Source organism: Phaenicophaeus curvirostris, chromosome 12 (genome assembly GCF_032191515.1).
Source record: "Phaenicophaeus curvirostris isolate KB17595 chromosome 12, BPBGC_Pcur_1.0, whole genome shotgun sequence".
NCBI classification, from domain to species: Eukaryota; Metazoa; Chordata; class Aves; order Cuculiformes; family Cuculidae; genus Phaenicophaeus; species Phaenicophaeus curvirostris.
Window position 1 is genome coordinate 22,508,555 of NC_091403.1, and position 25,331 is coordinate 22,533,885.

Genomic DNA, 25,331 nt, shown 5'->3' on the forward strand with positions numbered 1-25,331 from the left:
GCAGGAACTTGCTGCAAGAAGCAGCCTGGAAAGCACTGGAAAGGCTGTGAAGCGGCCACCATGGAAAGCTGGGGGATCAGCTGCCCAGAGGAGGAGGGATTTCCAGGAAAGCTTGGGCCTCAGCGCTTCATCCCCGCTGCGCTAATTCGTTCTCGCTGTCCCTGCACACCCCACCCGGGGCACAGATCGGGGCTGCCAGGCCATGGCGCCCGTGTCCAGGCAGAAGCCCGGTCTGATCCACTCCATTCCCAGTGCTCAGAGGGAGCCAGGGCGTCACGGCCAGGGCTGCTGCGCGGCAGGTGCTTCTGCCACCCACTGCGAGTGGGCGGCCTGCAGGGACGCAGCACAGGAACCGGGACGAGGACAGGACGAGGAAGGCCCCTCACGGACCTCGATGCAGCCGTACAGCCATTTCTCTGAGCTGACGACGAAACGCGGCAGCTGCTGATGACTTCAGACTGGAAAGGGGAAGATTTAAATTAGACATCAGGAAGAAATTCTTCACTGTGAGGGTGGGGAGGCCCTGGCCCAGGCTGCCCAGAGCAGGGGTGGCTGCCCCATCCCTGGAGGGGTTCCAGGCCAGGCTGGATGGGGCTTGGAGCCCCTGATCCAGTGGGAGGTGTCCCTGCTCATGGCAGGGGTGGGACTGGATGGGCTGCGAGGTCCCTTCCACCCCAACCCCCCCCCGTGCTCCTGCGATTCCGTGGAACAGACTCGAACGGGGGCGGGGCCACATCGCGTGGCCACGCCCCTTATCGAGACCACGCCCATTTATCTACGGCCGTACCTACGGCCCCGCCCCCTCGCGTCACCCCGGGCTCCGCGGCCCCGCCCCCTCCCGGGCCCCGCCCCCTGCTGCGCGCCCGCAGCCCATTGGCCGCCCCGGCGTGACGCGCGGCGCGGCGCCCAATCGGGAGCTGCCACACGGCGGATCCGGCTGCGGGGGCGGGACTTCCGGCCTGCGGCCCCCGGCGCCCGCTCCGCCGCTGCCACCGCCGCCGCCACCGCGCAGGGACCCCGCGCCGCCACCCCGCGCCGCCCCGCCATGTCCGCCCCCCGGCCCCGGGCCCGGCCGCTGCCCGCCGCGCTGCTGCTGCTGCCGCTCCTCGCCCTCGCCGCCCGCGCCTCCGACGTGGTGGAGCTCAGCGATGCCGACTTCGAGAGCGGCCTGGCCGAGCGCCCGGGGCTGGTGCTCGTGGAGTTCTTCGCGCCATGGTGAGGGCGGCGGGGCCGGGGCCGAGGCGGGAGGGGAGCGGCGGGGCCGGGGCTGAGCGGGGGCTGTTCTGGGGCCGGAGCTGGGGCTGAGCTGCGGGGGAAGGGGAACGGTGGAGCCGGGGTCGAGCAGGGGGGGAAGGGGAGCAGCGTCGCTGGGGCCGGAGCTGAGGGTGGGGGGATCAGCGGGGCTGGGGAGAGCCCTGGGGCTGGGATCTGTGGAGCCGCAAACCTGCGGGGAGCGCCGGGTCCGGTTTAACCCCTCCCTGTTCCCCCAGGTGCGGGCATTGCAAGCGGCTGGCGCCGGAGTACGAGGCAGCGGCGACCAGGCTGAAGGGGATCGTGCCGCTGGTGAAGGTGAGGCTGCGCTGCTGGGGGCTCGTGTCACGTCAAGGCTTCGCTGGGGCAGCCTGCCCGCAGCGCACCACGCCACTTCCCCGCTCCCTCAAGCTCTGACGGACTCCGTCATGCCAACACCAGGGAGGGATCTGGAAGCTGAGCCCCAGCGGGTGACTGCCCAGGGGTGTGCGGAGCGCAGCAGTGCTCGCCCAGACCAGAGGAGGAGGTGGCCTTTGAGCTGTGTAACCCAGTCTGAGTGTTAGCGTAGCGCTGTGCTTCACAGTGTTGTCTCTTGATGTGGAAAGTAAGCATTGCAGTCCAAGACCTTGCTTTTCTGCCAGAAAATGCATGTGGTTTTCTCAAATCAAGGCCTTCCTCTTCTTTTCTGGGAAGTGTCCTGGACTCCTGGCACCACAGCCTCCTTGTCAGTTGAGGTCAGCCTGTGTTCTTCGGGTATTGTAGGCACCTGAAGGCTGCTGGGGTGCTGAAAACAGTTCATTCCCATTAAGCCTATTATTTGTTACAAGGACCTACCCTCGTATTTCTTCCTGTACAGGCTGTCCAAACTGAGAGCTACTTAATCTTCCCAGTGTTTCCTTAAAACGTTTTCCTGGGCTGGTCATTACAACCGTGCTCCTCCTTCCCCAGCTTTCAGTCCTGTAGATGTTTTGCAGATCCTTGCGCTTTATGTGAAAGGAATCCCACCTTGGCTGGAGGCATGGGAGAGCTTTCAGACCCTCTAGAGTTTATTTTTGCATTTAATGTGGCCAACAGCAAGGCCACTCCTGTGCAGGGTCACTGAGCAGTGATGTTTCTTTTCTGTTAGGTTGACTGTACAGCAAATTCAAATACCTGTAACAAGTATGGAGTCAGTGGATATCCCACCCTAAAGATTTTCCGGGATGGAGAAGAGGCAGGAACCTACGATGGGCCCAGGACAGCAGGTAAAAGCTCATCTGAGCTGCCAAAATGGTGCCAGGAGGCAGATAACTGTGTTAGTTGTGTCAGGGATGTTGCATGTGTTGAGGAATACAAAGAAGACCCACCCACATACCTGGCCCATGCCCTTTCCAGAAGTCTGTGCTGAGCCTTAAATGCTCTGTGTTCCTTAAAACTCTCTTCTAAAGGTGAAGGTTTCCATGTTTTCTTCACCTCCCAGTACCCCTGATGGGCAGTATCTGGAAAAGGCTGGAAAGTTCCTGTGTGAGACTGGTGATGGCACTTCTTCAGTTCACATCGTGTTTTTGTACGGGAGAGGGGTGTTCTGCAGGAACAACTCTTGCTTTAGGACGCTTGGAGAACACCTTATAGAACTTTGTACTGATCCCTTTGAATGTTTAACTTTTCCTTTAAGATGGGATTGTCAGTCATCTGAAGAAACAGGCGGGACCAGCTTCGGTGGCTCTCAGTTCAGTGGCTGATTTTGAGAAATTCATCGGTGATAAAGACGCTTCTGTAGTGGGTGAGTAGATTCAGCACAGCACAGAGGTGTGTGTTCCCAGGGAATGCTCTGTGAAAGGATAACTGGCAGGTTTGCCAGCTGTGCCGAGGGAAATTCCAGCTGGATGTGGGCAAAAAGGCTTTTGCTAATGAGAACAATAAAGGACTGGAATGTGTGCCCAGAGGGATTTCAAAACATGCACATTTTCAAACACAGTTGGACCGAGCTCTGGGCAACCTGACCTGACTTGGATGCTGGCCTTGCTTTGGCCACGAGTTTGGACTTGATGACCCCTTGGGATTTCTTCCAGTGTTTTTTTCTTTCCCTGCTTTTGTGATCCTCTGGCCACCTGTCAGATCTCCTGGCACTGCAGGGTGTCTTTTTGAAGACTTGTAGCTGACAGCAGGGAGCTTTGGGGCAATGGGAAGTTCATTTGGTTGCTGTGTTGTGCCACAAGTTGGCTGTCAGCATCGTGTGATTCAGTAGTGGTTTACAAGTGGCCACAGCAGCTCTGCTTTACGCACATCAGGTGCTGTTGTACAGGTGTAGGTAGGCGAGTATTAGTCAGCATTCCCAGATTGACTTAAATATCATTGGCAGTCGTCGCTCATAGTGTCCCATGGTTCCGAATGGATATCTTCACACTCGGAGCGCAGCTGCCTTTGGCTGAACCACTAAGCTGGGCTGACTGTTGAGTAACTTTCTGCTGGTGGAAGGGAGGGAACATAGAAAGGTTCCAATAAAAATGGGAGAGAAGCTGTCAGTGGTGAAGACCTGGAGGAGCATTGAACCAGAAGCAGCTTCCAGTATGCTATAGAGACAAAAGCTGCAGGCTGCACGTTGGCTCTGCCAGGTGAGTCTGGGATCACCGTCTATCTTTTTGCTGCAGGCTTCTTCACAGACACCTCTGGGGATGCTTACTCAGAATTCATGAAAGCCGCCAACAACCTACGGGATAACTACCGCTTTGCACACACCAGTGAGGAGCAGCTGGTGCAGAAGTACGAGGAAGATGGAGAGTAAGTTGTTTAACACCGGGGTTTCTTGTTGTTAAGGCATCTGGCACAAGTTAATGGATTCCAGTTGTTAAGTGGATTCACTTTCTGACCACGGCATAAGGTCGTATTCTTTCCCCAGCCACCAGTGCCATATCTTTTCAATCTCTTCTGAATTGAGATGAAGGTACAAATGTTTGCAGGCTCTGGAGGGCTGCTGTCTGCCTCTGTGTGGGAGGTAGTTTAGCAGAGGGGTTTTGCTTCCCCATCACTTGTTGCGATGGTGTTTTTGTCTCCTGTCGCAGCCTGTCTGCTCTTGTAGTCAGGGAAGAGTCTGAGAGGTGGGCCTGAGGCAGGGCCTGGGCATTAGGTGGTCAGGTTGAACCTGTGTACAGTGAATGGGGATGGTCGCTGGAGACCGGCTCCTTGCCTTGTCCAGCTGCTGCCCTAGGAAGCACTGGGAGACTTCCAGCTAATTCTCAATACCTGCTTCCCCTCAGGGGTGTAGTCTTGTTCCGTCCTGCACGCCTGGCAAACAAATTTGAGGACAGCTCTGTCAAGTACACAGAAGACAAGATCACCAGTGGGAAAATCAAGAAATTTATCCAGGAAAACATGTGAGTTCCTTACTATTGGTGGCACCCAACATTCCTGGTGGAAGCAGGGGTGTGCTACATCCAGCCCGCTTATGGGGTGGTGGGCTCTGGGTAGTGAAAGCAAAGCCGCTCACTTCTGTCTCATTGATAGCTTTGGCATCTGCCCACACATGACAGAAGACAACAAGGATCTGATCCAGGGGAAGGACTTGCTGGTGGCCTACTATGATGTGGACTATGAGAAGAATGCAAAGGGCTCTAACTACTGGCGCAACAGGTACCCAGTGATGGGGGCTTACTGGCTTCTCTCGCCTGTTCCCTGCATCAGTGCCATTTTTAAAGTTCCTCCTTTTGTTCTTAGGTGGATTATTCTCTCCCAGAAAGCTTCCAGCAGAGTTTCTAATCAGAACTGTTGGGGAAACTGCTGCCCCCAGAGCCCAAAGCCCGTAATATGGGTGTCCTTTGAAACCCCACCTGCTTGCTTTCGGATCCCCAGTCCTTAGCCCTTAAATGCAAACTTCCTTACTAGCAGTGTGTGAGATTCTATCATTTGTATTCCCCAGTGCCTGAGACCCTGGTGGTCATGAAAGCGCACCACGTTCACGCCGGCCTCATTTGCCAGTTCACCCCTCTGCCTCTCAGCACGTTTTCTGTAGGACCATTTCATGCTGTTGAATTCCTTGTCCAACTTCAGCTTGGGGGTATTCTGTCATGTGGCAGATGTTCCAAAGAGTCATCCTCTGGTTTCTGTGTTTTGTCTTTTTTTCCTCTCAGAGTTATGATGATTGCAAAGAAGTTCTTAGATGCTGGCCAGAAACTGTCTTTTGCTGTTGCAAGTCGGAAAACCTTTAGCCATGAGCTTTCAGAGTTTGGTCTCGACAGCAGTGTGGGTGAGGCACCCGTTGTTGCCATCAGAACAGCTAAAGGAGAAAAATACGTCATGCAGGAAGAATTCTCGTAAGTTTTTAAACTCGGCAGTATTTTCTCTCTTGATGGACTTTGGTCTGGCAGTCTGTGACCAGGATGTACTTCCTTGGCTTGGAGGAAATAGGAGAGTTGGAAGAAATGGTTCCAGCTGGATCAAAAGGGCTCCTACTTGTGTGTTTTCCCGCCCTCTAGAGAGCTTGTAGCCCCTCCTGTTATGGAGTATCGAGTTTAATCCATGTGGTTTAAGTGTCTGATTAGGAACTAAGATGTGCTAAAGGGCAGAGGCAATAATTGTCCCTGTCTTCTTGAGAAAAGAAACTTAAGGGTGTTGGAAGGCCTAAAACTTGGAATGGGTGTGCAGCCAGCTCTTAAGGGCATCTCTGCATTTGTTCTGGGGTTCTGAGCTAGCCTCAGCCTGGTGCACGGGGATGTGCAGGTGGCATCTGTTCTGTGGGTGGAAGGAGCTTAAATCAGCCTTGAAAGTCTCATCCTCTGTGTGTGATGATGGCTGTAAAATGTCGCTTCACTTTTAGCCGTGATGGAAAGGCTCTGGAGAGATTCCTGCAAGATTACTTCGATGGAAACTTGAAAAAGTACCTGAAATCGGAGCCCGTCCCTGAAAGCAACGATGGCCCGGTGAAGGTGAGTCCTGCATCAAGGACAGCAGCAGCTCCTACCAGTGGATGAAGGAGGCTGTTCAGCAGCAGTTCTTTGTTCTGTGTCGGTATCACATATTTCAAGTGCCACATTGTGGCATCTTGAGGAGATTCTGCTATGATAGGTGGAAAAAGAGTTCGCTCTCTTGTATTGCAGTTTTCTGAGCCAACGGAGAACTGCAGCTTGCAGGTTTGATTCCGTTTTGTTGTCTCAGCGCAGTGACACGCTGGCAGTGTGCTCCACAAGCACAGGATCATCCTGATTTTGCAGGGATTATGCACAGACCTGCCTTGCGGAACAGCTTTCAAGCTGGTCAACACTGTGCTATTTCTAAGGATGCTCGCTGTGGGAGGGCTGGGTATTCCCTGGAAGCCATGTGGAACGTGTGGTGTCACAGCCTCCCTCTTACTGGGTCTGACTGGTGTGTTCAAACATTACCAGGTGGTGGTTGCTGAGAACTTTGATGAAATCGTTAATGCAGAAGACAAAGATGTCCTGATAGAGTTTTACGCACCTTGGTGTGGCCATTGCAAGAATCTGGAGCCCAAATACAAGGAATTGGGGGAGAAGGTAGGTCTGAGTCTGAGTTGATAATGCAAACTACAGTTTTACAGCACTAAACAATCCTGCAGATTTTGCTTGTTCAGCCTTTGTGGTAATGGGGCACAGTTGTGCCTTCCTGAGCACTGTGAGTTCTGGCATCTCCTCCGAATGCAGAATTCCATCCACAGGCTCTGCAGCAAGTAGCACCCACGCTAGGGGGTTTAGCCTGCTCCCTTTGCTGTGGCAGATGAATATTCCCTGATTCAGTGGCTGGCCTCAACTGCAAAGTCGCTTTTTGGATCCTTTTCCACTGCTTAATGTAGCCTTGCATCTGGTGAAGGGTGACGCTGCCCTGCACACTTTGAGTGGAGTAAATAAATCTGTTCTCCTGGCTCTGGCTGGCCTTGGGCCGCTAGGTGCCCTCCTTCCTCAGCGCTGCGTATCCTGGCAGCCCAGTTTCCAAGGCGGAAGGCAGGCAGTTGCTCTTGTTGGTCTGCAGGACCAGTTCAGCAGCTCCCACTGGGAGATGTGTGCTGTGTGCGGCTGTTCAGAGGGACTTTGTTCCCTGTGCCCCTGTCAGGGCAGAGAAAACTGGTTGGAAGATATTTGTTCCCCTTTTAGCACACCAAGATTGTGTTGATCAGTGAGTTCCTGGTGTTAACTGTTGTGGGCTGGTTACTAACAAGTTCTTTCTCCCAACAGCTCAGTAAAGACCCCAATATAGTCATTGCCAAAATGGATGCTACAGCCAACGACGTGCCTTCTCCATACGAAGTCCGAGGGTAGGTGTTCCTGTCCTTACTCTGCTGAGTCAGTCATGAGTTCAGGCTCCTGTCTGGGACAGCAGCCACAGCCAGGGAGCCGAAGGTGTCTCCTGGGGACGGTGGGTGGGGGCCTTTGGCATTGGGATGGGTAAGCATTCGTTGAGAGTGAGCACGAAAGACGCTCATCTGCCTTGTGTCTCTGGGACTCTGGTATCCCGTCTGTTCCTGGAGGCCTGTCCTGCTGAGCCCTTCCTCTGCTTTTGAATCCACTGTGATTGGGTTCTCGGCAGGGTAGAAACGACACTGGCTCGCTTTTCTGAAAGCAGTCCAGGTAGCAACCGGTGACAGCCGAGCTCGGGTGGTGCTGTGGATGAGGCCAGGCCTGTGGAGGCCACACCTGCTGGTGTAAGAGCTGCTGAAGCTGTTGCTGTGTTAGGGGAGTGCCAGGCATGAGTCACTTTGGGGAGGGCTGGCCTGCCGCTTTGAAAGAAAATGGAGCATATTAGAAGCTCGCATGTCTCTTCTCTCCCCAGCTTCCCCACCATCTATTTTGCACCAGCTGGCAAGAAGCAGAGTCCAAAGAAGTACGAGGTGAGTCTTTTGTTGCTTTGTAAAGGAGTGAAGTAGCACCCAGGTGTGCGCATAATTCTGACCCTCTCCGGAGCTGCAGTGGCTCTCAGTCCCGTTGCTCTGGGAACGCCCCCACTGGGAATGTTCTACTGCTGGCTGCAGCCCCACAGGGCAGGGCTTGGCTTGCAGTCACCCTGGTCTCCTGCCTGACACTTGCACTCCACTCAGTGAAGCGGAAGCCTGCAGGGAATGCAGGCGCCGCCTCACTGTCTCGTGCTTTCTGCAGGGTGGCAGGGAAGTGAGCGACTTCATCAGCTACTTGAAGCGGGAGGCAACCAACACTCCCGTGCTCCAGGAGGAAGACAAAGCCAAGAAATCCAAGAAGAAGGTGAAGGAGGATTTGTAAAGTACCCACTCGCCATCCTCTCAGGATGAGCTTTGTGTGAATTGGGGAAGCACTGGGCAGACTGGGGCCAGTTCTGGGTTGTGGAGAGCCAGTGACCACGTGGGCTGCAGGGACCCAGCTGCTATATCTTGTTCTGTTTAATTTCTTACCGTCTCTTAGCTGCACTGCTGTGGGGCTCCCAGACTGGTTTGTTTTGTGGCTTGGGAGGGGGCGGGGGGCAGGGTTGTTTTCTAATTTTTTTTTGTACATTTGGAGAAGTGACACAATAAAATGACCCCTTAAGACCAGGAGTCCCGGTCTCGCGGAGACCTGTCAAGCCTAACACCAGGATCTTGCTCTTTGTAAGCAGCTGCTCCCTACTGTGAGTCTGTTTCCTTCAGCCAACCTTCACAAGTCTGTCTCAAGATCTGTGGGCTCAGCCGTTAGTCTGTTCTCCTTCCTTTGCTCACGGGAGTTCTTCCAGAGTGTGGCAGCAGCAGCTGTCCTAGTGTGCCGTGTTTTAGGAGCTGCATTTGTGCATATCTGGGGCTCTGGACTCTGTTCACGAATGCTTCTGCTGCCTTGGCGAGGCTGGAGGTGCATGGTTCTGAACAAGACTGTTGGATCTAGAAAAGCACGGGGTTTGATCACCAGCAGGTAAGCAGCAGCAATAAATGGGCTTTTCAGCTGATGCAAAAGTGGTCAAGTGTAGGGGAGGAATGCTGTGTGCAGGCAAGTCCAGCCAGTGCTGAGGGTGTTCCTCACAGCCAGCGCGTGTCTCTGGCGCTAGGACAGTCAGTTGTAAGATCATCACTTCTCTTAGAGGAAAGCAAGATAGTAGTTGTGGTTCCCTCTCAAGGGAGAGGGATAGGATCCTGTGCTGCAGGCGGATGGTGCTGGCGGTGAGCGACTGTCTCAGGGTGCCGTCAGTCCTGCCTTCCTGCCAGTGACAAGTGGGGTTCCCCAGGGCTCAGTGCTGGGTCCAGACCTGTTCAATGTCTTTATCAATGACCTGGATGAAGGCATCGAGTGCACCCTTAGCAAGTTTGCATATGACACTAAGCTAGGTGGAAGTGTCGATCTGCTGGAGGGTAGAGAAGCTCTGCAAAGGGATCTGGACAGGCTGGACCACTGGGCAGAGTCCAATGGCAGGAGGTTTAACAAGGCCAAATGCCGGGTCCTGCACTTGGGGCACAACAACCCTATGCAGTGCTACAGACTAGGAGAAGTCTGTCTAGAAAGCTGCCTGGAGGAGAGGGACCTGGGGGTGTTGGTTGACAGCCGACTGAACATGAGCCAGCAGTGGCCCAGGTGGCCAAGAAGGCCAAGGGCATCTTGGCTTGTATCAGAAACGGCGTGACCAGCAGGTCCAGGGAGGTTATCCTCCCTCTGTACTCAGCACTGGTGAGACCGCTCCTCGAATCCTGTGTTCAGTTCTGGGCCCCTCACCACAAGAAGGATGTTGAGGCTCTGGAGCGAGTCCAGAGAAGAGCAACAAAGCTGGTGAGGGGGCTGGAGAACAGGCCTTATGAGGAGCGGCTGAGAGAGCTGGGGGTGTTTAGCCTGGAGAAGAGGAGGCTGAGGGGAGACCTCATTGCTCTCTACAACTACCTGAAAGGAGGTTGTAGAGAGGAGGGAGCTGGCCTCTTCTCCCAAGTGCCAGGGGACAGGACAAGAGGGAATGGCCTCAAGCTCCGCCAGGGGAGGTTTAGGCTGGACGTTAGGAAAAAATTCTTTACAGAAAGGGTCATTGGGCACTGGCAGAGGCTGCCCAGGGAGGTGGTTGAATCCCCTTCCCTGGAGGTGTTTAAGGCACGGGTGGACGAGGTGCTGAGGAATATGGTTTAGTGTTTGATAGGAACGGTTGGACTCAATGATCCGGTGGGTCTCTTCCAACCTGGTTATTCTGTGATTCTGTGATTCCTGCGGCCAGGAATATGCAGCCTGGGGAGGTCAGGAGCGAGCCGGAGTGGGACAGAGGGGCTGTTGCCATGGCTCTCGATACCTTGGGCTGCATGTGAGTTGAAGTAAGGATCTGTAGGCCCTTAAGGCTCAGCTGCATTGTAGCAGTTGTCATGGTAAGAGACAGACCTGCTTTCTCTGTGGATTTCTCCCCCACTGGCTGCGTACCAATTATTTATTGCTGCTGGAATTCTCCACGTACAGTGGCTCATACAATGCTTAGCACACGGTTCTCTCTATGGTAGCTACGCCCTATCAGTTCTGGAAGGCACAATTCTCTTCCCCAGCCACATCACACTCATAGAATCACCAGGTTGGGAGAGACCCACTGGATCATCGAGTCCAACCATTCCCACCAATCTCTAAACCGTGCCCCTCAGTACCTCATCCACCTGCACCTTAAACATCTCCAGGGAAGGTGAGTTAACCACGTCCCTGGGAAGACCGTTCCATTGCCTAATGACCCCTTCAGTGAAGAATTTTTTCTCTTGATACTATATCTGCATCTGTACTCCCTGACAGGAGCAGGCGCTCCAATCTCCCAGAACAGACATGGATGCATGGGGAGGGACATTGAGTGCTCCCTGGAGCTGGTAGGACCCCTGCAGCCGTCTGCGGGCTGCGGAGTGCAAGGAACGGATAATCCAACCGGCCCTGCTGCCCACTGCCTTCTGTACAACCAAGCCAGAGCCCTGCTTCCCTGGGGGAGAGATCATTGCCCTGCCTTGGGCAAGGAAGAGCCCGGGGAAGCTTTCCTGGTCCTCACTTTGCCCCCAGTCTCTGATGGCTGCCCTGGGCCACGCATGCGGTGAGATCCAGTGTGTTTGGCCCAGTATGCAGAGCAGTCAGAGTGCGGTAAGCGCAGGCTTGGCTGAAGCGGTGAAGCTTTCTGGCAAGAGACAAAGGCTGCGAGAAAGGGAGAGTGGCTGCCCACGTAACCCTTGCATCTGCTGCAATTAAGCTGAAGCTAATGAGGCGTCAGTTCAGGAGGAATAGACGTCTGAGGAAGGATCCCTAGGTTAACTGAGCAAACGTGACAGACACGAGATGCATGTGGAAAACTTCTCCAGCCCTGTGAGAGGGCAGCCACTAGACCTCAGTCTTCAGCAGGAGGGCTCTGAGTGCACAGTGCTGCCTCTCCTCCATAACCAAGCCTCCTGCTCTCCAGCCGGCCTCAAGCACTGCAGGGCAGCAGGAGCAGCTTGGATCTGCTTCCTCTGTGCTTCAGGGACACTCCTGTTAAGCAAGGGAAAAAAAAGCAGCAGCCGTTTGCCTACAAGTTCCCACTCCCTTCAAACTGTAGAATCAGTCTTTTGATGTGAGACAGCTTCTGGTGGAGGTATTCACAGCGCTGCTTCTCCTGCTGGTAGCTGGGATAAGTCTGGAGGGAAAAAAATATATGTAAAGATCAGCTCTGGCATGGAATCCAGTCCATGCCCCACATCCACACTCACCTTCTTGAGGTGGCTGTACGCGTGCACAATTGTAGCTTCAAGCACCTGCAATCCAGATGTGGCAGATGAGCAGAACTGGAGCATGGCTGCGTCATGCCATCATGCTCCAGGTCCCCCACTTGCCTTGCGTTCCTCCGTTCCTTGTCTCAACATCTTCATTTTGGCTCCCAGCTGAATGGATGTGTGGCTCACATTCCCAATGTGAGGGTGCAGACAGCGGTATTCAGTGTAGTCTGCGCTAAATGCTGCCTCGTAGGCTCTGCACTGCTCTTCTGAGCAGATGGTAGGGTATTTCCTGCAGCAACCAGGAGGAGCTGGTTCTCCCTGGGCCTGCAGGACCTGGCCAGCAGAGCCCTTGTTCTGGGGGCGCTGGCAGTGCCACAGCCCTTGGCATGAGGGGCAGCGAGCCGGCCGGGCTGTGATTGAGGCTTGCAGCCTGTTCTTTTGCTGCCGTTAGAGGGGAAGCAGCAGCTCCTCTCAGCCCAGCCACTGCATGGGGCTGTGCCAAATCCCACTGAGCACCAGGAAACCCCTTGGCAGCGCGTGCCAAGCTGTCTTACCTCAAGTAATCCGGGATCTCTGCTAAGGAGGAGCCGCAAGGCTGAGACCTGGCATCTGGCAAGGAGCAGGATATCAGGAGGGTTAAAGGTCTCTGGAGCACCTCTGTGCCAGAACCTGTCTCCCACGGGCTCACGGGAAGGCCCCTTTCCCAAAGTGGAGCCTGCAGCTGCACAGCTCTGGTGGGCGCGGACCCAGCGGGGAGACCCCAGGACTCTGCGTCCATGGGGAGCGCAGCAGGGTGGGCGTGCGGCAGCGATCCTGCACCACAGCGATCGCTGCAGCCAGCACCCCCGCCTCACCCAGCACCACTGGGCACAGGGGCTGCAGCAGTGACGGACCCAGGCTTGCACCATCCTGTTCACCTTGGCCTCTGAGCCTCCCTGCTTGCCAGGAGTCCCATTCTGGGCCACCAACCTCCTCCCTGGGCACCCCGGAGTCTGGGGCAGCTTCTGCCACCTGAACTGGCTGTGCTGAGCCCCCCCGGGGCTGGGACTTTCCTCGTGCCCAGGCAGCCCCTTACCACTGGGGATGGGGAGGTGCTGCTCTGGGCACAGGGTGCTCTCCTGCCTCCTCCTCGCTCTCCGGGCTCCCCAGCCCCGCAGCACGGCTGCCAGGCGGCAGAGACACAGCGTGGTGCTGCTTCTCCGAGCCAGGGCTGGACGCTGGCACCCGGGACCTCTTGCTCGCTCTCGCATCTGAGAAATCCAGCAGTGCCAGGCGCTTCTGACAGACAAACTCGCTCTGCCACAGGCCTGTCCTGGTGCCCGGTGCTGGGAGCTGGTGCTGAGGGAACCCCACCAGCTCCAGCCCAGGGTTGCTGCATCGCTCGCTCCGTGTCAGTGCCGAGGTGTGCCCTGTACTGGGGGCCACAGCAGTGCCACCCGTCCCCTGCCGTTGCACCGTGCCCAGGACACAAGGCAGGGGCAGAGCCCTGGAGCATTTAGGCTGGGGACGAAGGGGGCTTTCCTGGGAAGGAGGCACGGGGAGAAGACAACCGATGCCTTTGGGAAGGAGCTGTGCTGAACCAGGCTCTCCCCACACATGAAGACCTTGCTACCAGAGCCCCCGAGCACTTACCACCCCCAGAAGGTTCCTGCTGGGAGCCTGTGGGGAGCTGTGCCCCGGGGGCTGCTGCAGAGGAGCCAGGAAGGACGAGGCTGAGGGTCTGACAGGAGCAGAGACCAAGGCTGGGGAAAGCGTCTCCCAGCGCCCAGTGCAGCTGGTTCCTCCCAGTCCCCCCACTCCCTGCATCCCCCCGGTTCCTCCCAGTCCCCCCACTCCCTGGATCCACCCCGGTTCCCCGGGACCAGGACCGGAGCGCCCCATCGCTGCCCAGGGCAGCGATGGGGCGCTCCGGTCCTGATCCCGGGGCAGCGATGGGTCGCTCCGGTCCGGTCCCGGGGGCAGCGGCGGGAGCCCCGCGGCAGGGCCGGTCTGATCCGTCTATTTTTGCCACCGGTCCCCGCTAATCCGCTTACCTAACGCCGGGATGCGCTCGGTGCGGGCTGCGGACGGCGGGCCGAGCCCCGGGGGTCCCGGTGGCACCGGGGCATGGCGGGGCCCGAGCCCGGGGGGGCCCCGGGGCCCCGGGGGGGGCGGCGGGTGCGGTTTCGCCTGCCCCCCACCGCCATCCCGGCGCCGTCGGGGCGCGACGAGGAGCGGCTCTTCTACCGGCGGCTGGAGGCGCTGGTAGCGACGGGGCCCGGGGGCTTCGAGCCGCTCTTCGCCGCCGACGACGGGTGGAGAGACCTGACGGGTGAGCGCGGGGGGAGCGGGGACACCGCGGGGATCAGGGGGCTGGGGGTGGCAGAGCGGCTTAGGGCACCGGGGGCCACTCGGAGACCCGGGGATGCTCAGAGCATCGGGGTCCCGGGGGGGCTTAGGGCACCGGGAGCAACTCGGAAGCCTGGGAGAGCTCAGAGTACCGGGGGGCTCAGGGGTCTGGGGGTGTCAGAGCAGCTTAGGGCACCGGGGGCCACTCGGAGACCCGGGGATGCTCAGAGCATCGGGGTCCCGGGGTGGCTTGGGGCACCGGGGGCAACTCGGAGTCCCAGGGGGGCTCAGAGCATCGGGGTCCCGGGGGGGCTTAGGGCACCGGGGATCACTCGGAGACCCAGGGGGGCTCAGAGCACCGGGGGGGTCAGGGTTCTGGGGGTGTCAGAGCAGCTTAGGGCACCGGGGGCAACTCGGAGTCCCGGGGGGGCTCAGAGCATCAGGGTCCCGGGGTGATTTAGGGCACCGGGGACAACTCGGAAGCCCAAGGGGGCTCAGAGCACCGGGGGGGGTCAGGGGTCTGGGGGTGTCAGAGAGGCTTAGGGCACCGGGGGCAACTCGGAGTCCCAGGGGGGCTCAGAGCATCGGGGTCCCGGGGTGGCTTGGGGCACTGGAGGAAACTCGGAGGCCCAGGGGAGCTCAGAGCACCGGGGGGTTCAGGGTACCGGGGTGGCTTAGGGCACCGGGGACAACTCGGAAGCCCAAGGGGGCTCAGAGCACCGGGGGGGGTCAGGGTTCTGGGGGTGTCAGAGCGGCTTAGGGCACCGGGGGCAACTCGGAGGCCCAGGGGGACTCAGAGCGTCGGGGTCCCAGGGTGGCTTGGGGGACCGAGGGCCGCTTGGAGGCCCGGGGGAGCTCAGAGCACCGGGGGGGCTCAGGGGTCTGGGGGTGTCAGAGCAGCTTAGGGCACCGGGGCCACTCGGAGTCCCGGGGGGGCTCAGAGCACCGGGGGGCTCAGGGTCCCGGGGTGGCTTGGGGCACCGGAGGAAACTCGGAGGCCGGGGGGGGCTCAGAGCATGAGGGTCTCGGGGTGGCTTAGGGCACCGGGGGGCTCCGGGGGGCTCAGGCTCCCGGGAGCACCGGGGCGGCTCCGGGCACCGGCGGTCGCGGGGGGGCTCAGGCTCTTGGGGGTCCCGGGGAGGCTCAGGGGGGTTTCAGGGCCCCGGGAGGGCTCAGAGCACCGAGGGGTCTCCGTGCCCCGGCGGTCTGAGCGCCGGTGCGGCCCGCAGAGGACCGGCTGCTGCGGAAGCTCGTGGTGCAGGAGGGTGCGGGGGGTCCGCGGCCCCGGCCGGGGCAGGAGGTGTCGGTGAAGGTGCTGGGCGCCCTGGAGGACGGCGCGCTGGTGGAGCGGGACCCGCGGCTCAGCTTCGTGCCGGGACACGGCGACGCCGTGCAGGTCGGTGTCCCCCGGGGCCGCCTCCCCGGGGCCGCCCCCCCCGCCCGGTGACCCCCGCCGTGTCCCCCCTCCCCGCAGGCCCTGGAGCTCGGCGTCCCCACCATGCGGCCCGGGGAGGTCGCCTTCTTCCTCGCCGCCTTCCCCTACGGCTACGGCCGCCCGGGCAGGTAGGGCGGGCGGGTCCCGGTGCGGGGCGGGGGCTCCGCGGGTCCCGGTGCGGGGCGGGGGCTCCGCGGGTCCCGGTGCGGGGCGGGGGCTCCGCGGGTCCCGGTGCAGGCGGCGCCGTGCCCGCAGGGAGCCCGACGTGCCGCCCGAGGCGCCGCTGCTGTGGGAGGTGACGCTGCTGGAGGTGCGGGACCCGGCCCCGCAGCCGCCCCCCGCCGCCCGCCTGCGGCTCGCGGGGCAGCGCCGGGAGCGGGGCAACTTCCACTTCGCGAGGGGCGACTTCGCGGCCGCGCTGCGCTCCTACCGGCTCGCCATCAGCGCCCTCGACGGGGCGGACGACGGTGAGAGCCGGGGGGGGCGTGGGGGGGGTTGGCACCGGGGCCGTCGAGGGCGCTGAGCCCGCGCTCGTCCCGCAGCCGCCCCGGAGGACGAGGAGCTGCGGGAGCAGCGCGTCAAGTGCCTCAACAACTGCGCGGCGGCCGCGCTGAAGCTGGACCGGGAGGACGAGGCGCTGGCGGCCTGCGACGCCGCGCTCCGCATCAGCCCCGACAACGGGCGGGCGCTGCTCCGCCGGGGGCAGGTGGGACCCGCACCGGCCCCGCACCGGCCCCGCACGGCCCCGCAGCGGCCGCTATCGCCCGCTCCTCTCCCCGCAGCTGCTGGCGCGGCGGGGCCGGGACGCGGAGGCTGCCGTCGACCTGCGGCGAGCCCTGCAGCTGGACCCCGCCAGCAAGGTGCGGGGCGCGCGGGGCCGGGCACCGGGGCCGCCGGGGGTCCCGCGGGAGCCGGGCACGGAGGACAGCGGGGTCCCCCGAGGCGCGGCCCCCGCAGCCCCCCCTCCCGCAGGTGATCCACGCCGAGCTGTCGCGGCTGGTGAAGCGCCGGAGCGCCCCGCAGGAGCCGAGCCCCGGGTGCGTGGGGGGGGCGGGTGCGGGGAGCGCCCCGATGGAGGGGAGAGGCTGCGGGGCCGCCGCGGCTCCGGGCACCGCACCGACCCCCGCACCGACCCCCGCACCGCCTTCATGCGCTGCCCCCCCCGCTTCCCCGCTCCCGCACCGACCCGCCCCGTCCCGCACCACCCCCGCAGCTGCCCCGCACCGGACCCCCCCCCCCGCCAGGTACCCCCCGCTCCCGCACGGCCCCCGCCCCTCGCTCTGACGTCACCCCGAGCGCCGTCACCCCCCGTCCCCGCGCATGCGCCGCAGGTTCCGCTTTCCCTCCCCGCAGGCGGCGCGGCGGCCGTAGCCGCGGGCCAATCAGGCGGGGCGGAGCTGGGCCGCGGGCCAATGGGAGCGCGGAGGGGGCGGGCCCTGCGCGGCGATTGGCTGCGGCGCGCGCTAAAAGCGCGGGGCGGGGCGGGGCCCCGCTGGGGGGGCGCAGTGCGGGACGTGGCGGCGGAGCGGAGGGTGGGAGGCAGCGGCGCCATGACCCGTGAGCGCGGGCCGGGGGGAGCGCCGGGACCCCCCGGGGAGGCGGGCCGGGCTGGGGTGGGGGTGGGGGAGAGGGGGAGAGGCGGAGCCGGGAGTGCGGGGCGGGGACCGGGGCTCGCGGGGCCGCTGCCCGGTGCCCCCCCCCCCCCCACCCCCGGCCCGTCGTGACGCGGCGGCGGCGCCGTTGCAGGCGGGAACCAGCGCGAACTGGCGCGGCAGAAGAACCTGAAGAAGCAGAGCGACTCGGGCAAGGGCAAGCGGCGGGACGACGGGCTCTCGGCCGCCGCCCGCAAGCAGAGGTGAGCGCGGGGCCGGCCCCGCCGCCCCCGCACCGCCCCCCGCTCCCCCCCGCCCGCCCCGGGGCGGCGGCGCCGGTTCCGCTGCCAGCCCGCGGCTCCCGCTCTCCGCAGGGACTCGGAGATCATGCAGCAGAAGCAGAAGAAAGCGGACGAGAAGAAGGAGGGCGCCAAGTAGCCGGGGCCGGCGGGATGCGCAGCGCGGCCCCGGGGACGGGACCCCCGCCGGGGCCCTCGGCGGCGCCCGGTGCGAGCCCCGGGGGCGGCTCCTATTAAATTAGCTGATGGAGGCCCCGGTGTGCTCCCTGCGTGCCGGGAGGGGCGGCTGCGGGGGGCAGGGCGGGCAGGATGCGTCCCCCGCGGGGGCTGCCGGGGGGGGGAACCGGGGGGACCCCGAGGTGGAGGGAGGGCGAGCGGCCTGGGGGGGCCTGGGGGCCCGAGACGAGAAAGCGGGAAGGGATTGTGCTGGAGGCGGCTGGGTGGGGAGGAGGGATGGAAGGCGATGCACACCTAGGGATGGGGCAGCTGCTACAGCCGGTGGGGTCATAGAATCACCAGACTGGAAAAGACCTACCAACTATTTCCATCAATCGCTAACCCATGTCCCTCAGCACCTCATCCACCTGTCCCTTAAACATGTCCAGGGAAGGTGACTCAACCCCCTGTTCCAGTGCCCAATGACCCTTTCCATGAAAATTTTTTTCCTAATGTCCAGCCTAAACCTCCCCTGGTGGAGCTTGAGGCCATTCCCTCTTGTCCTGTCCCCTGTCCCTTGGGAGAAGAGCCCAGCTCCCTCCTCTCCACAACCTCCTTTCAGGGAGTTGTAGAGAGCAATAAGGTCTCCCCTCAGCCTCCTCTTCTCCAGGCTAAACCCCCCCAGCTCTCTCAGTTGCTCCTCGTAAGGCTTGTTCTCCAGCCTCCTCACAGGAGCTGAAGCGGGACGAAGCTGCTTGCCCTGTGGCACCTCTGCTGGCACGGTCGGAGCTGGGAATCGTCCATGGGAAGCACTCAAAGCCGGGAGCTGCCCTTCTGCGCTAGACCCAGCAGCAGCGTGGAGCTGCCAGCAAAGTCCAGTCTGGTGCTGTGGCCTTTGTGGTGGCTCATCGTCCTCCTCGCTGCCCTGCAGGGCCCAGAGCAGCAGCAGCAGCCAGGCCCTGAGCAGTGGTGTCAGCTGGTCCCTCTGCCCCAGCGGGATGGAGCCTGGAGCTGCTGCAGGTTCTGCACCTTCCGGAGCTGGATGCTGTGACAGGCAGGGCTCCTCGCCAGGCAAGATGCATCACAGCCTCCACCATGTAGTGCTGCCCTCTATGCTGGTCCCGCAGTATGGGGAGCTGCAGGCCTGGGGTGCGGTGGGTACCTGCTCGCCCCTGGATGCTGCGGAGCCCTGCTGCCTCCAGCAGGCTGGGCCACGGGTTCACCTTGTCGCCCACCAGCACGAGCAGCAGTGGCCCCTCGGTGGCCTGCGGGAGGGGGAGCATAGGGTCCCTTGCAGCCTCCAACCATCCCTCGTCTGGGAGCGACGGAGCTCTGCCCCACACGCCAGCTGCCTCCTCTCACACCTGCACTGTGCCTGGGAGAAGAGTGCAGTTCCGGATCCGACACAAACACCAGCAAAACCAAGAAGGGACAGAAGCACCCCCACTGCTCCAGAGGCTGGCCCCGTGCCTTGCTTAGCGAGCAGCCCAGCTCCCTCCCGTCTGCTTTCCGCTCCCTGAGGGAGCCCCGAGGCTCCTGCCCCTCTCGGTGGAGCCGGATGCCTGCCAGACCCTTCCCGCTACCTTGCTGTCCTCCATCCATTTGCGGATGCTGCTCCGGGAGTTGGTGCAGAGGAGCAGGATGCTGTGGGCTTTGTGGAAGTAGGACAGGGCGATGCTCTGGGGCTGGGGGTGTCGGCAATGCTCTGGGGCTGGGGGTGTCACCGCTGCTGGGTCAGTGACTGCCAGGCTGTGGGGCTGCTGATGGAGCCGGCCTCAGTTCCTGCCCGCTCACCTCTCTGGCCGGGTGTATCCCAGGTCTGGAATGTGTTTTGCTCTCCGTACACCAGCAGCTGTGTTATCTGGGAGACCACCCGTGCCCGGCAGGACAGCCAGGTGCTGCCTCTGCCCTGGCCTGAGTGCCTGGGGTGTTGTGGGGGAGGCTCTGAGGGTGTGGGGGGTGCTGGAGGGGGAATCTGGAGGTGCAGGTGGGTACCTGGGGTGCTGGGGGCCTCCAGGGGGGCTGGACACATCTCGGTGCTCGTTCAGGCAGAGGTGCAGGAGGCTGGGCTTGCCTGTGCTTCCATCAGCGGCAGCCACGGGGCAGGGGGTGTGGGGTCCCCTTGCACCGCTGCTGAGATGAGGGGCGCCGGGAGCTGGGGTGAGCCCTGGTTCCCCCTAGCCTAGCCCTTTGCAGCGGGTGGGGAGTTGCTGGTTACCTCCGGCACGAAGGCAGGAAGCTTCCTCTTGCCAAAGTGCCTGGTGGAGCAGCAGGGTCCCCCTGCCTCGCCCGCTGCAGGCGCCTGCAGGGTGACAGATGCCACGGTGAGGGGCCTCAGCCCGGGAGCAGGTGGTGTAGGGGTTCATGCCCCATCCTGTGCCACAGGGCAGTGCTCAGGGAGGGGGTCCCGCAGCCGGCACTGCTCCCTGCCCTGCATCGCTCGCCGCTACGGGGGGAGAAGGCATCCAGTGCAGGCAGGGGCAAGGCTGGCTGCTCTGAACCTTGCGTGGGAGCCAGAGGGCCAGCAGCAGCCCCCAAGCTGCGTCCCCCTGAGCCAGGGTGCAGGCAGGCAGGCAAGAGCAGCTGAGCCAGCCTGCACTCGGTGTCCCTGCCAGCACTCGTGTCCCTGCGGGCTCCGCTGGATCCGAGTCCCAGCCCCCCCATCCCACTGCAGGGCCCGGTGCTCGCAGGCCTGTGCGAGCCGAGCAGCAGGGTCGAGCGCAGGCAGCTGTGGCTCGCGCAGAGGCTCCTGGTCCTGGTGGAGGGAGCAGCGCGAGGCTCGCAGGCAGCGGGGACCGACCGCGCAGCAGTGGTACCCCCGGGCCGGGGCCCCCTCCTCGGCTTCTCCTGCTCCCCCACAGCTCAAGCGTTCTGCAGCATCCTGACGTCACTGGCAAACGTCGGCTTCTCCACCACCAGCTTCCGCAGGGCCAGCTGCTCCCTGCAGGGATGCAGCATCCGTGTGGAAGGGCTCCCCACCCTGGGCTGGCACAGGGGCCCCCTATGCCCCTGGGCACCCCACACCCTGCCACAGCTGGGGACCCTCAGAGATGCCCAGCGGCACCGGGCTCTGCAGCAGTGGGGCCTGGAGGGATGTGCTAGCAGCTCCAGGCAGGTGTTGCACCTGCTGGCACTCCTGCTTGTTCCTCCTCTCAGGCAGGGTCACCCTGAAGGCACCCTTGGCCGTGACTGCTGCGCGGACGGGACTGGTGCTGGGGTTCTCCAGGCACCTCTGTGCCCAGCGCTGCAGCTGCCTGGGCAGACGGCACAGGCTCAGATCAGAGTTTTATGTAAAAATGTATTCAAGGAGGTATTTACAGCGAGTGCCACACTGGCAGGTGAACTGAGAGGCGGAGGCTGCCAGGGCAGAGCCCAGCTCCCATCACTGGCCCCAGGCTGGGTACCCACCACCTGCCTGCTCTGGCTCAGTGTGGGAGCAGTGTCCCCGGGAGCCCCCACCTCCTGGCCCCCCCCCAGGCTCCCAGATGCCACCATCTTCTGGGACTGGGGGTCAGGGGCGGCCAGCGGGGCTGGGGCACGGGTGCAGGGCACGGCAGGACCATCCCCAGCTGCTGCCGTGCAGGGCCAGGCACAATCCATCCCCGCAGGGACTACGTGGAGACGCTGATGCGCTGTGGGGCGCGTCGTCGCCGCACGATGCGCAGCACTGGGCTGTTGCGCCGGTGCTGGTGGGAGCCGGGGAGGCAGAGGGGGCTGAGCAGCAGCCACAGGTAGAGCAGGACGCAGGCCCAGCACGAGGACACCTTCACCCAGAAGGTCGACCAGCTGCCATGCGTGAAGGTGGTCTCCAGCACCGCATCCTCGTAGCTGGTGGGAGAGAGCAGGCGTTGGGTGTCCAAGAGACAGCAGGCCACTGCTAAGAGGGAAGGGGAGCAGCGTGGGGCCCCACCTGAACCAGTTGGTGAGGGTCATCATGACGTAGAGCGAGGCAAGGAAGAAGACGAAGTGGAAGGCTGAGTAGCTGTAGACCACCCGCTCTCGCTCGTCCTGGACCATGCACTGTCCCCTGTCGGTCTCCTCCGCTTGCTCACCTGCCTGCTCGGTGCCTGGGGCAGCACGGGAACACGGCAGCTCCCACACTCCCTCCTGGCTGACACCCCTGGGCTGGTTCACAATGCCCAAGGGTGCGTGTTACTGCGGGCTCTGCCCTGCACTCACCTCTCAGCTCCTCCTCCATCTTCTCGGGGCAGCAGAAGCAGCAGGAGGGTTTCTGCAGGGAGGGAGCGGGTGCACTGGCAACGCCTGCTGGGGCAGGGCAGCCTGACCCCAGGGCTGCCACTGCTGGGCTCAGCCCCAGTGCAGGACGCAGCCCTGCCTGGCTCCAAGGAGCTGTCACAGATGGGGACGCGCTGTGAGAAGCCCCTTGCCCCGGGATGGGGACGAATCTGCCCTTGCCCTGGGATGGGGATGCGGGAAGGCTGGGGACAGCAGGTTTGTGGTGCCTGTGGCAGGAGGACACGGCGTGCAGCTGGAGAGGGGGCAGCATTTGTACTCACTTTAAACTCAAAGCTGTAGACTTTGACCATCCAGAAGGGCCCAAAGATTTCAGCGAGGTAGGAGGCTTCATTGCTGCACCCAGGAGAGAAGCAGAAAGCATAAAACAGGCCCCCACCACCCTGTGCCAGGCCCTGAGCCTGCCCCAGGGATCTGACACAGCGGCAGAAGCCCCGCTGACCCCGGGGTCACCACGCTGCTCCTGCCCATCTGCAGATCATAGAATGGTTTGAATTGGAAGGAACCTCAAAGATCATCTAATTCCAACCCCCTGCCATGGGCAGGGACACCTTCCACTGGATAAGGGTCTCACCGCCCCATCCAACCTGGCCTTGAACACCTCCAGGGATGGGGCAGCCACAGCTTCCCTGGGCAACCTGGGCCAGGGCCTCCCCACCCTCATTGTGAAGAAATTCCTCCTTATGTCCAGTCTAAATCTGCCCCTCTCCAATGTAAAGCTGTTCCCTCTCATCCTATCACTCCATGCCTTTATAAAAAAATCCCTCTCCAGCTTTCTTGTAGCCCTTTCAGTACTGGAGGCTGGTCTAAGGTCTCCATGGAGCCTTCTCTTCTCCAGGCTGAACAACCCCAACTCTCTCAGCCCTGCCCACCCCGTGCCGCTGGCACACGCACCATGCGAAGAGCACGCAGGCGTACATGATGGCAGCCCCCAGGACGGCAACCGTGGTGTCCTCTGTCTGCATCTCGTCCTGCCGGATGCCCGGGAAGCAGACGGTGAGGTTCTGCCCCTTGTAGAGCACTGCGGGAAGGTGGAGGTGAGCTGGGCGCACACCCCAGCCGAGGGCTGCTGGCCGCAGGCGGAAGCACCCACCTCGCTCTGGGGGACGGCTGGACAGCGCGGAGAAGGTGAGGTACATCACGTAGCAGCTGATGATGGAGGACTGCAGCAGCCCCGACCGCGGCTGCTCTGCAAGGTGGGGATCAGAGGCGTCACCGGAGCCCCAGGATCACCAGGAGCTGGTGGATGGGCTCCACGTGGGCCTCTCGCAGCCCTTTCCCACCGTTCCACTGCCCAAGGCACTGGGCCAGCTCAGGAGGGGCGCTGGGTCCTCCCCAGGCACCCAAGTGCTTGCCTGGAGCTGGGAGCCCAACCCTGAGACGCAGCCAGCCCTGCAACGCGATGGCCCCCGTTGTGCCATCTGTGCCCCGTGGTACTCACTGAGCCGCACGCAGGGTGTGATGGAGATGAAGGACATGATGCCGCAGAGGCTGCCGTTGACGGCGAGCAGCGCCTTGTTGAGGTGGCAGGCGGCCGGGTGGGTGTAGTACTTGTAGAGGAAGGAGAAGGCGGCAGAGGCGAGGGTGTAGAAGGCGGCCGTGGCCAGCAGCACGGCCAGGTACCAGCGCTTGTCCTGCGAGGCGCCGGTCAGCCTGTGGGAAAGTGGGTGAGAGGCGGCAGCAGGCAGGCACCCGCCTGGCACCGCAGCACTCACCAGTTCTTGTTCCAGGTGTGCGCGAAGGCGGTGATCAGCACCAGCTGGATGAGGATGAAGGCGAAGCCCCCGCAGACGCCTGTGTAGTGCCAGGCTGCGGGGAGAGGGCAGCGCGGGGCTGGCACGGGGGGCACGGGGGCCAGCCCCGCAGCCACCAGCACGGGCAGGGTAGGGGATGCACCTTGGATGAAGCCATCCTCGGGGATGAAGAAGCTGGCGGCACAGAACCCCACTAGCACCAGCAGCTTCAGGAACCAGAACCTGCAGGGCAGCGAGCGTCAGGGAGACAGAGCCTCCAGCAGCCCCCAGCAGCCCCCAGCCCCAGCCCCATACCTGTTGTGGAGCTGAGCGCGGCAGTCGGTGCTGGAGCGGACGTTGAGGAGCAGGGCAGCCTGCACCAGGTGGAAGCAAGAGGTGCCGAAGCAGACACGGTACACGGCCGAGGAGCCCACCAGCCGCTCGCAGTCCGTGCCCCCTGGCAGGTGTTCACACAGCACGGCAGCAAAGGGCAGCTGCAGGCACAGTGAGTGACGGGACAGCACCCCAGGGTGCACACAGCATCCAGCACCCCTGCACTCCCAACACTCCCAGCATTCTTAATATCTTCTCCACCACCACGACCCCAGGATTTCCAGCAATCCTAGCACCCCTAGGACACTGGGTAAGTCCCCATCTTTGGTACCCTCAGCACCCCTCCCCCCTTGGCAGCACCAGCACCCTCAGCTCGCCCAGCAGCTCTGTTACTCCCAGTATCCCCAGCCTCCCGGTGCTCCTGGCTTCCCTGGCAATTCTGGCACCCCCAGTGCCTCTGAGACCCCTAGTACCCTCTGTGCCTCTGCGACCCCTAGTACCCTCTGTGCCTCTGCGACCCTCATCATCCCAGCGCCCCCCAGCACCCAGTGTGTCCCAGCTCCTGCCGTCACCTTCTCCTGGACAGCCTGGGCCACGGTGCGGGACAGCATGAGGCAGCACACGGCGGAGGCCAGGACGTGCAGGAGCGTGTAGAGGATGCGAGTGCCCGTGGACACGCGGAGCCCGCGGCAGCAGCCGCAGCCACCGACGCAGCACAGCTGAGGGGAGCACGGTCAGCAGGGACCCCAGGGGCCAGAGCTGCCCCCAGCACGGCCAGGCACCCCCTCTCGGGCCACCCACCCCCAGCCCACCGGTGCCCTCAGCCCCACCTGGCAGAGCAGCGAGTGCAGGAGGCGGCCGGGCGCCCGTGTGCCGGCCATGGCCCGGCTCGGCTCTGCTTGGCCCCGCTGCCCTGATGGGATTAGGGGGATTGTCGGCTTGGCCCGCCCTGCCATCTGCTCACCGTCACCTCTGGCAGGCACCATCGGGGAGCTCTGCGGGGAGGGACTCCTGCCCATGGGCACCTCTGCCTGGGACCCTGGCCCCTCACTGGGCAGGATGAGGCCATGGCAGCCAGCACGGGCACGAGGGTACACGGGGTCTGCAGGGCGGCATGACCTGTGTGGCAATCATTAGGTTGGAAAAGGCCTTTGAGATCATCAGCTCCAATCATTCTTGCCACTACTAAATCATGTCCACAAGCACCTCCACTACTGCCTTTTAAACCCCTCCAGGGACGGTGACTCCACCACCGCCCTGGGCAGCCTCTGCCAGTGCCCGAGAACCCTTTCTGGAAAGAATTTTTTCCTAATGTCCAATGTAAACTTCCCCTGGTGCAGCTTGAGGCCA

At 62.1% G+C, this 25,331-nt stretch overlaps 5 protein-coding genes across 5 annotated transcripts in view; 3 read left to right on the top strand and 2 right to left on the bottom strand.

The window, feature by feature from the left end:
* Positions 1–25,331, bottom strand: part of CKMT1A (creatine kinase, mitochondrial 1A) — a 115,027-nt gene that overhangs the window by 20,808 nt on the left and 68,888 nt on the right. The gene's annotated exons all lie outside the window — the stretch shown is intronic.
* On the top strand, positions 1,046–8,740 carry PDIA3 (protein disulfide isomerase family A member 3). The gene is made up of 13 exons (XM_069866694.1): positions 1,046–1,215; positions 1,491–1,569; positions 2,378–2,495; positions 2,906–3,013; positions 3,882–4,011; positions 4,488–4,604; positions 4,735–4,860; positions 5,358–5,540; positions 6,044–6,152; positions 6,609–6,737; positions 7,413–7,492; positions 8,008–8,065; positions 8,331–8,740. The coding sequence occupies exons 1-13, from the start codon at positions 1,046–1,048 to the stop codon at positions 8,448–8,450; spliced, it is 1,527 nt and encodes a 508-aa protein (XP_069722795.1). The 3' UTR covers positions 8,451–8,740.
* On the top strand, positions 13,958–16,985 carry LOC138725820 (peptidyl-prolyl cis-trans isomerase FKBP8-like). The gene is made up of 8 exons (XM_069867048.1): positions 13,958–14,162; positions 15,409–15,575; positions 15,654–15,742; positions 15,870–16,081; positions 16,139–16,320; positions 16,397–16,474; positions 16,587–16,655; positions 16,968–16,985. Exons 1-8 carry the CDS (start codon positions 13,958–13,960, stop codon positions 16,983–16,985), a joined length of 1,020 nt encoding a protein of 339 aa, XP_069723149.1.
* Positions 17,099–17,756, top strand: SERF2 (small EDRK-rich factor 2). The gene is made up of 3 exons (XM_069866794.1): positions 17,099–17,171; positions 17,361–17,469; positions 17,581–17,756. The coding sequence occupies exons 1-3, from the start codon at positions 17,165–17,167 to the stop codon at positions 17,642–17,644; spliced, it is 180 nt and encodes a 59-aa protein (XP_069722895.1). The 5' UTR covers positions 17,099–17,164; the 3' UTR covers positions 17,645–17,756.
* On the bottom strand, positions 21,225–25,067 carry SERINC4 (serine incorporator 4). The gene is made up of 12 exons (XM_069866786.1): positions 24,812–25,067; positions 24,554–24,700; positions 23,964–24,142; positions 23,812–23,891; positions 23,631–23,724; positions 23,357–23,568; positions 23,009–23,104; positions 22,810–22,936; positions 22,179–22,251; positions 21,841–21,892; positions 21,572–21,728; positions 21,225–21,489 (listed from the first exon to the last, which is right to left on the bottom strand). The coding sequence occupies exons 1-12, from the start codon at positions 24,998–25,000 to the stop codon at positions 21,273–21,275; spliced, it is 1,623 nt and encodes a 540-aa protein (XP_069722887.1). The 5' UTR covers positions 25,001–25,067; the 3' UTR covers positions 21,225–21,272.

Excerpts from the sequence above, each read along its gene's own strand:
- LOC138725820 (XM_069867048.1), top strand. The coding sequence starts at position 13,958 with ATGGCGGGGCCCGAGCCCGGGGGGGCCCCGGGGCCCCGGGGGGGGCGG. Across the intron at positions 15,576-15,653 it reads GACACGGCGACGCCGTGCAG|GCCCTGGAGCTCGGCGTCCC; the intron begins GTCGGTGTCCCC and ends CCCTCCCCGCAG. Across the intron at positions 16,082-16,138 it reads CCTCGACGGGGCGGACGACG|CCCGCGCTCGTCCCGCAGCC; the intron begins GTGAGAGCCGGG and ends GAGGGCGCTGAG.
- PDIA3 (XM_069866694.1), top strand. The coding sequence starts at position 1,046 with ATGTCCGCCCCCCGGCCCCGGGCCCGGCCGCTGCCCGCCGCGCTGCTG. Across the intron at positions 1,216-1,490 it reads GTGGAGTTCTTCGCGCCATG|GTGCGGGCATTGCAAGCGGC; the intron begins GTGAGGGCGGCG and ends CTGTTCCCCCAG. Across the intron at positions 5,541-6,043 it reads GTCATGCAGGAAGAATTCTC|CCGTGATGGAAAGGCTCTGG; the intron begins GTAAGTTTTTAA and ends CTTCACTTTTAG.
- SERF2 (XM_069866794.1), top strand. Across the intron at positions 17,470-17,580 it reads GCCGCCGCCCGCAAGCAGAG|GGACTCGGAGATCATGCAGC; the intron begins GTGAGCGCGGGG and ends CGCTCTCCGCAG.
- SERINC4 (XM_069866786.1), bottom strand. The coding sequence starts at position 25,000 with ATGGGCAGGAGTCCCTCCCCGCAGAGCTCCCCGATGGTGCCTGCCAGA. Across the intron at positions 24,701-24,811 it reads TGCACTCGCTGCTCTGCCAG|CTGTGCTGCGTCGGTGGCTG; the intron begins GTGGGGCTGAGG and ends TGCTCCCCTCAG. Across the intron at positions 24,143-24,553 it reads CCCAGGCTGTCCAGGAGAAG|CTGCCCTTTGCTGCCGTGCT; the intron begins GTGACGGCAGGA and ends CTGTGCCTGCAG.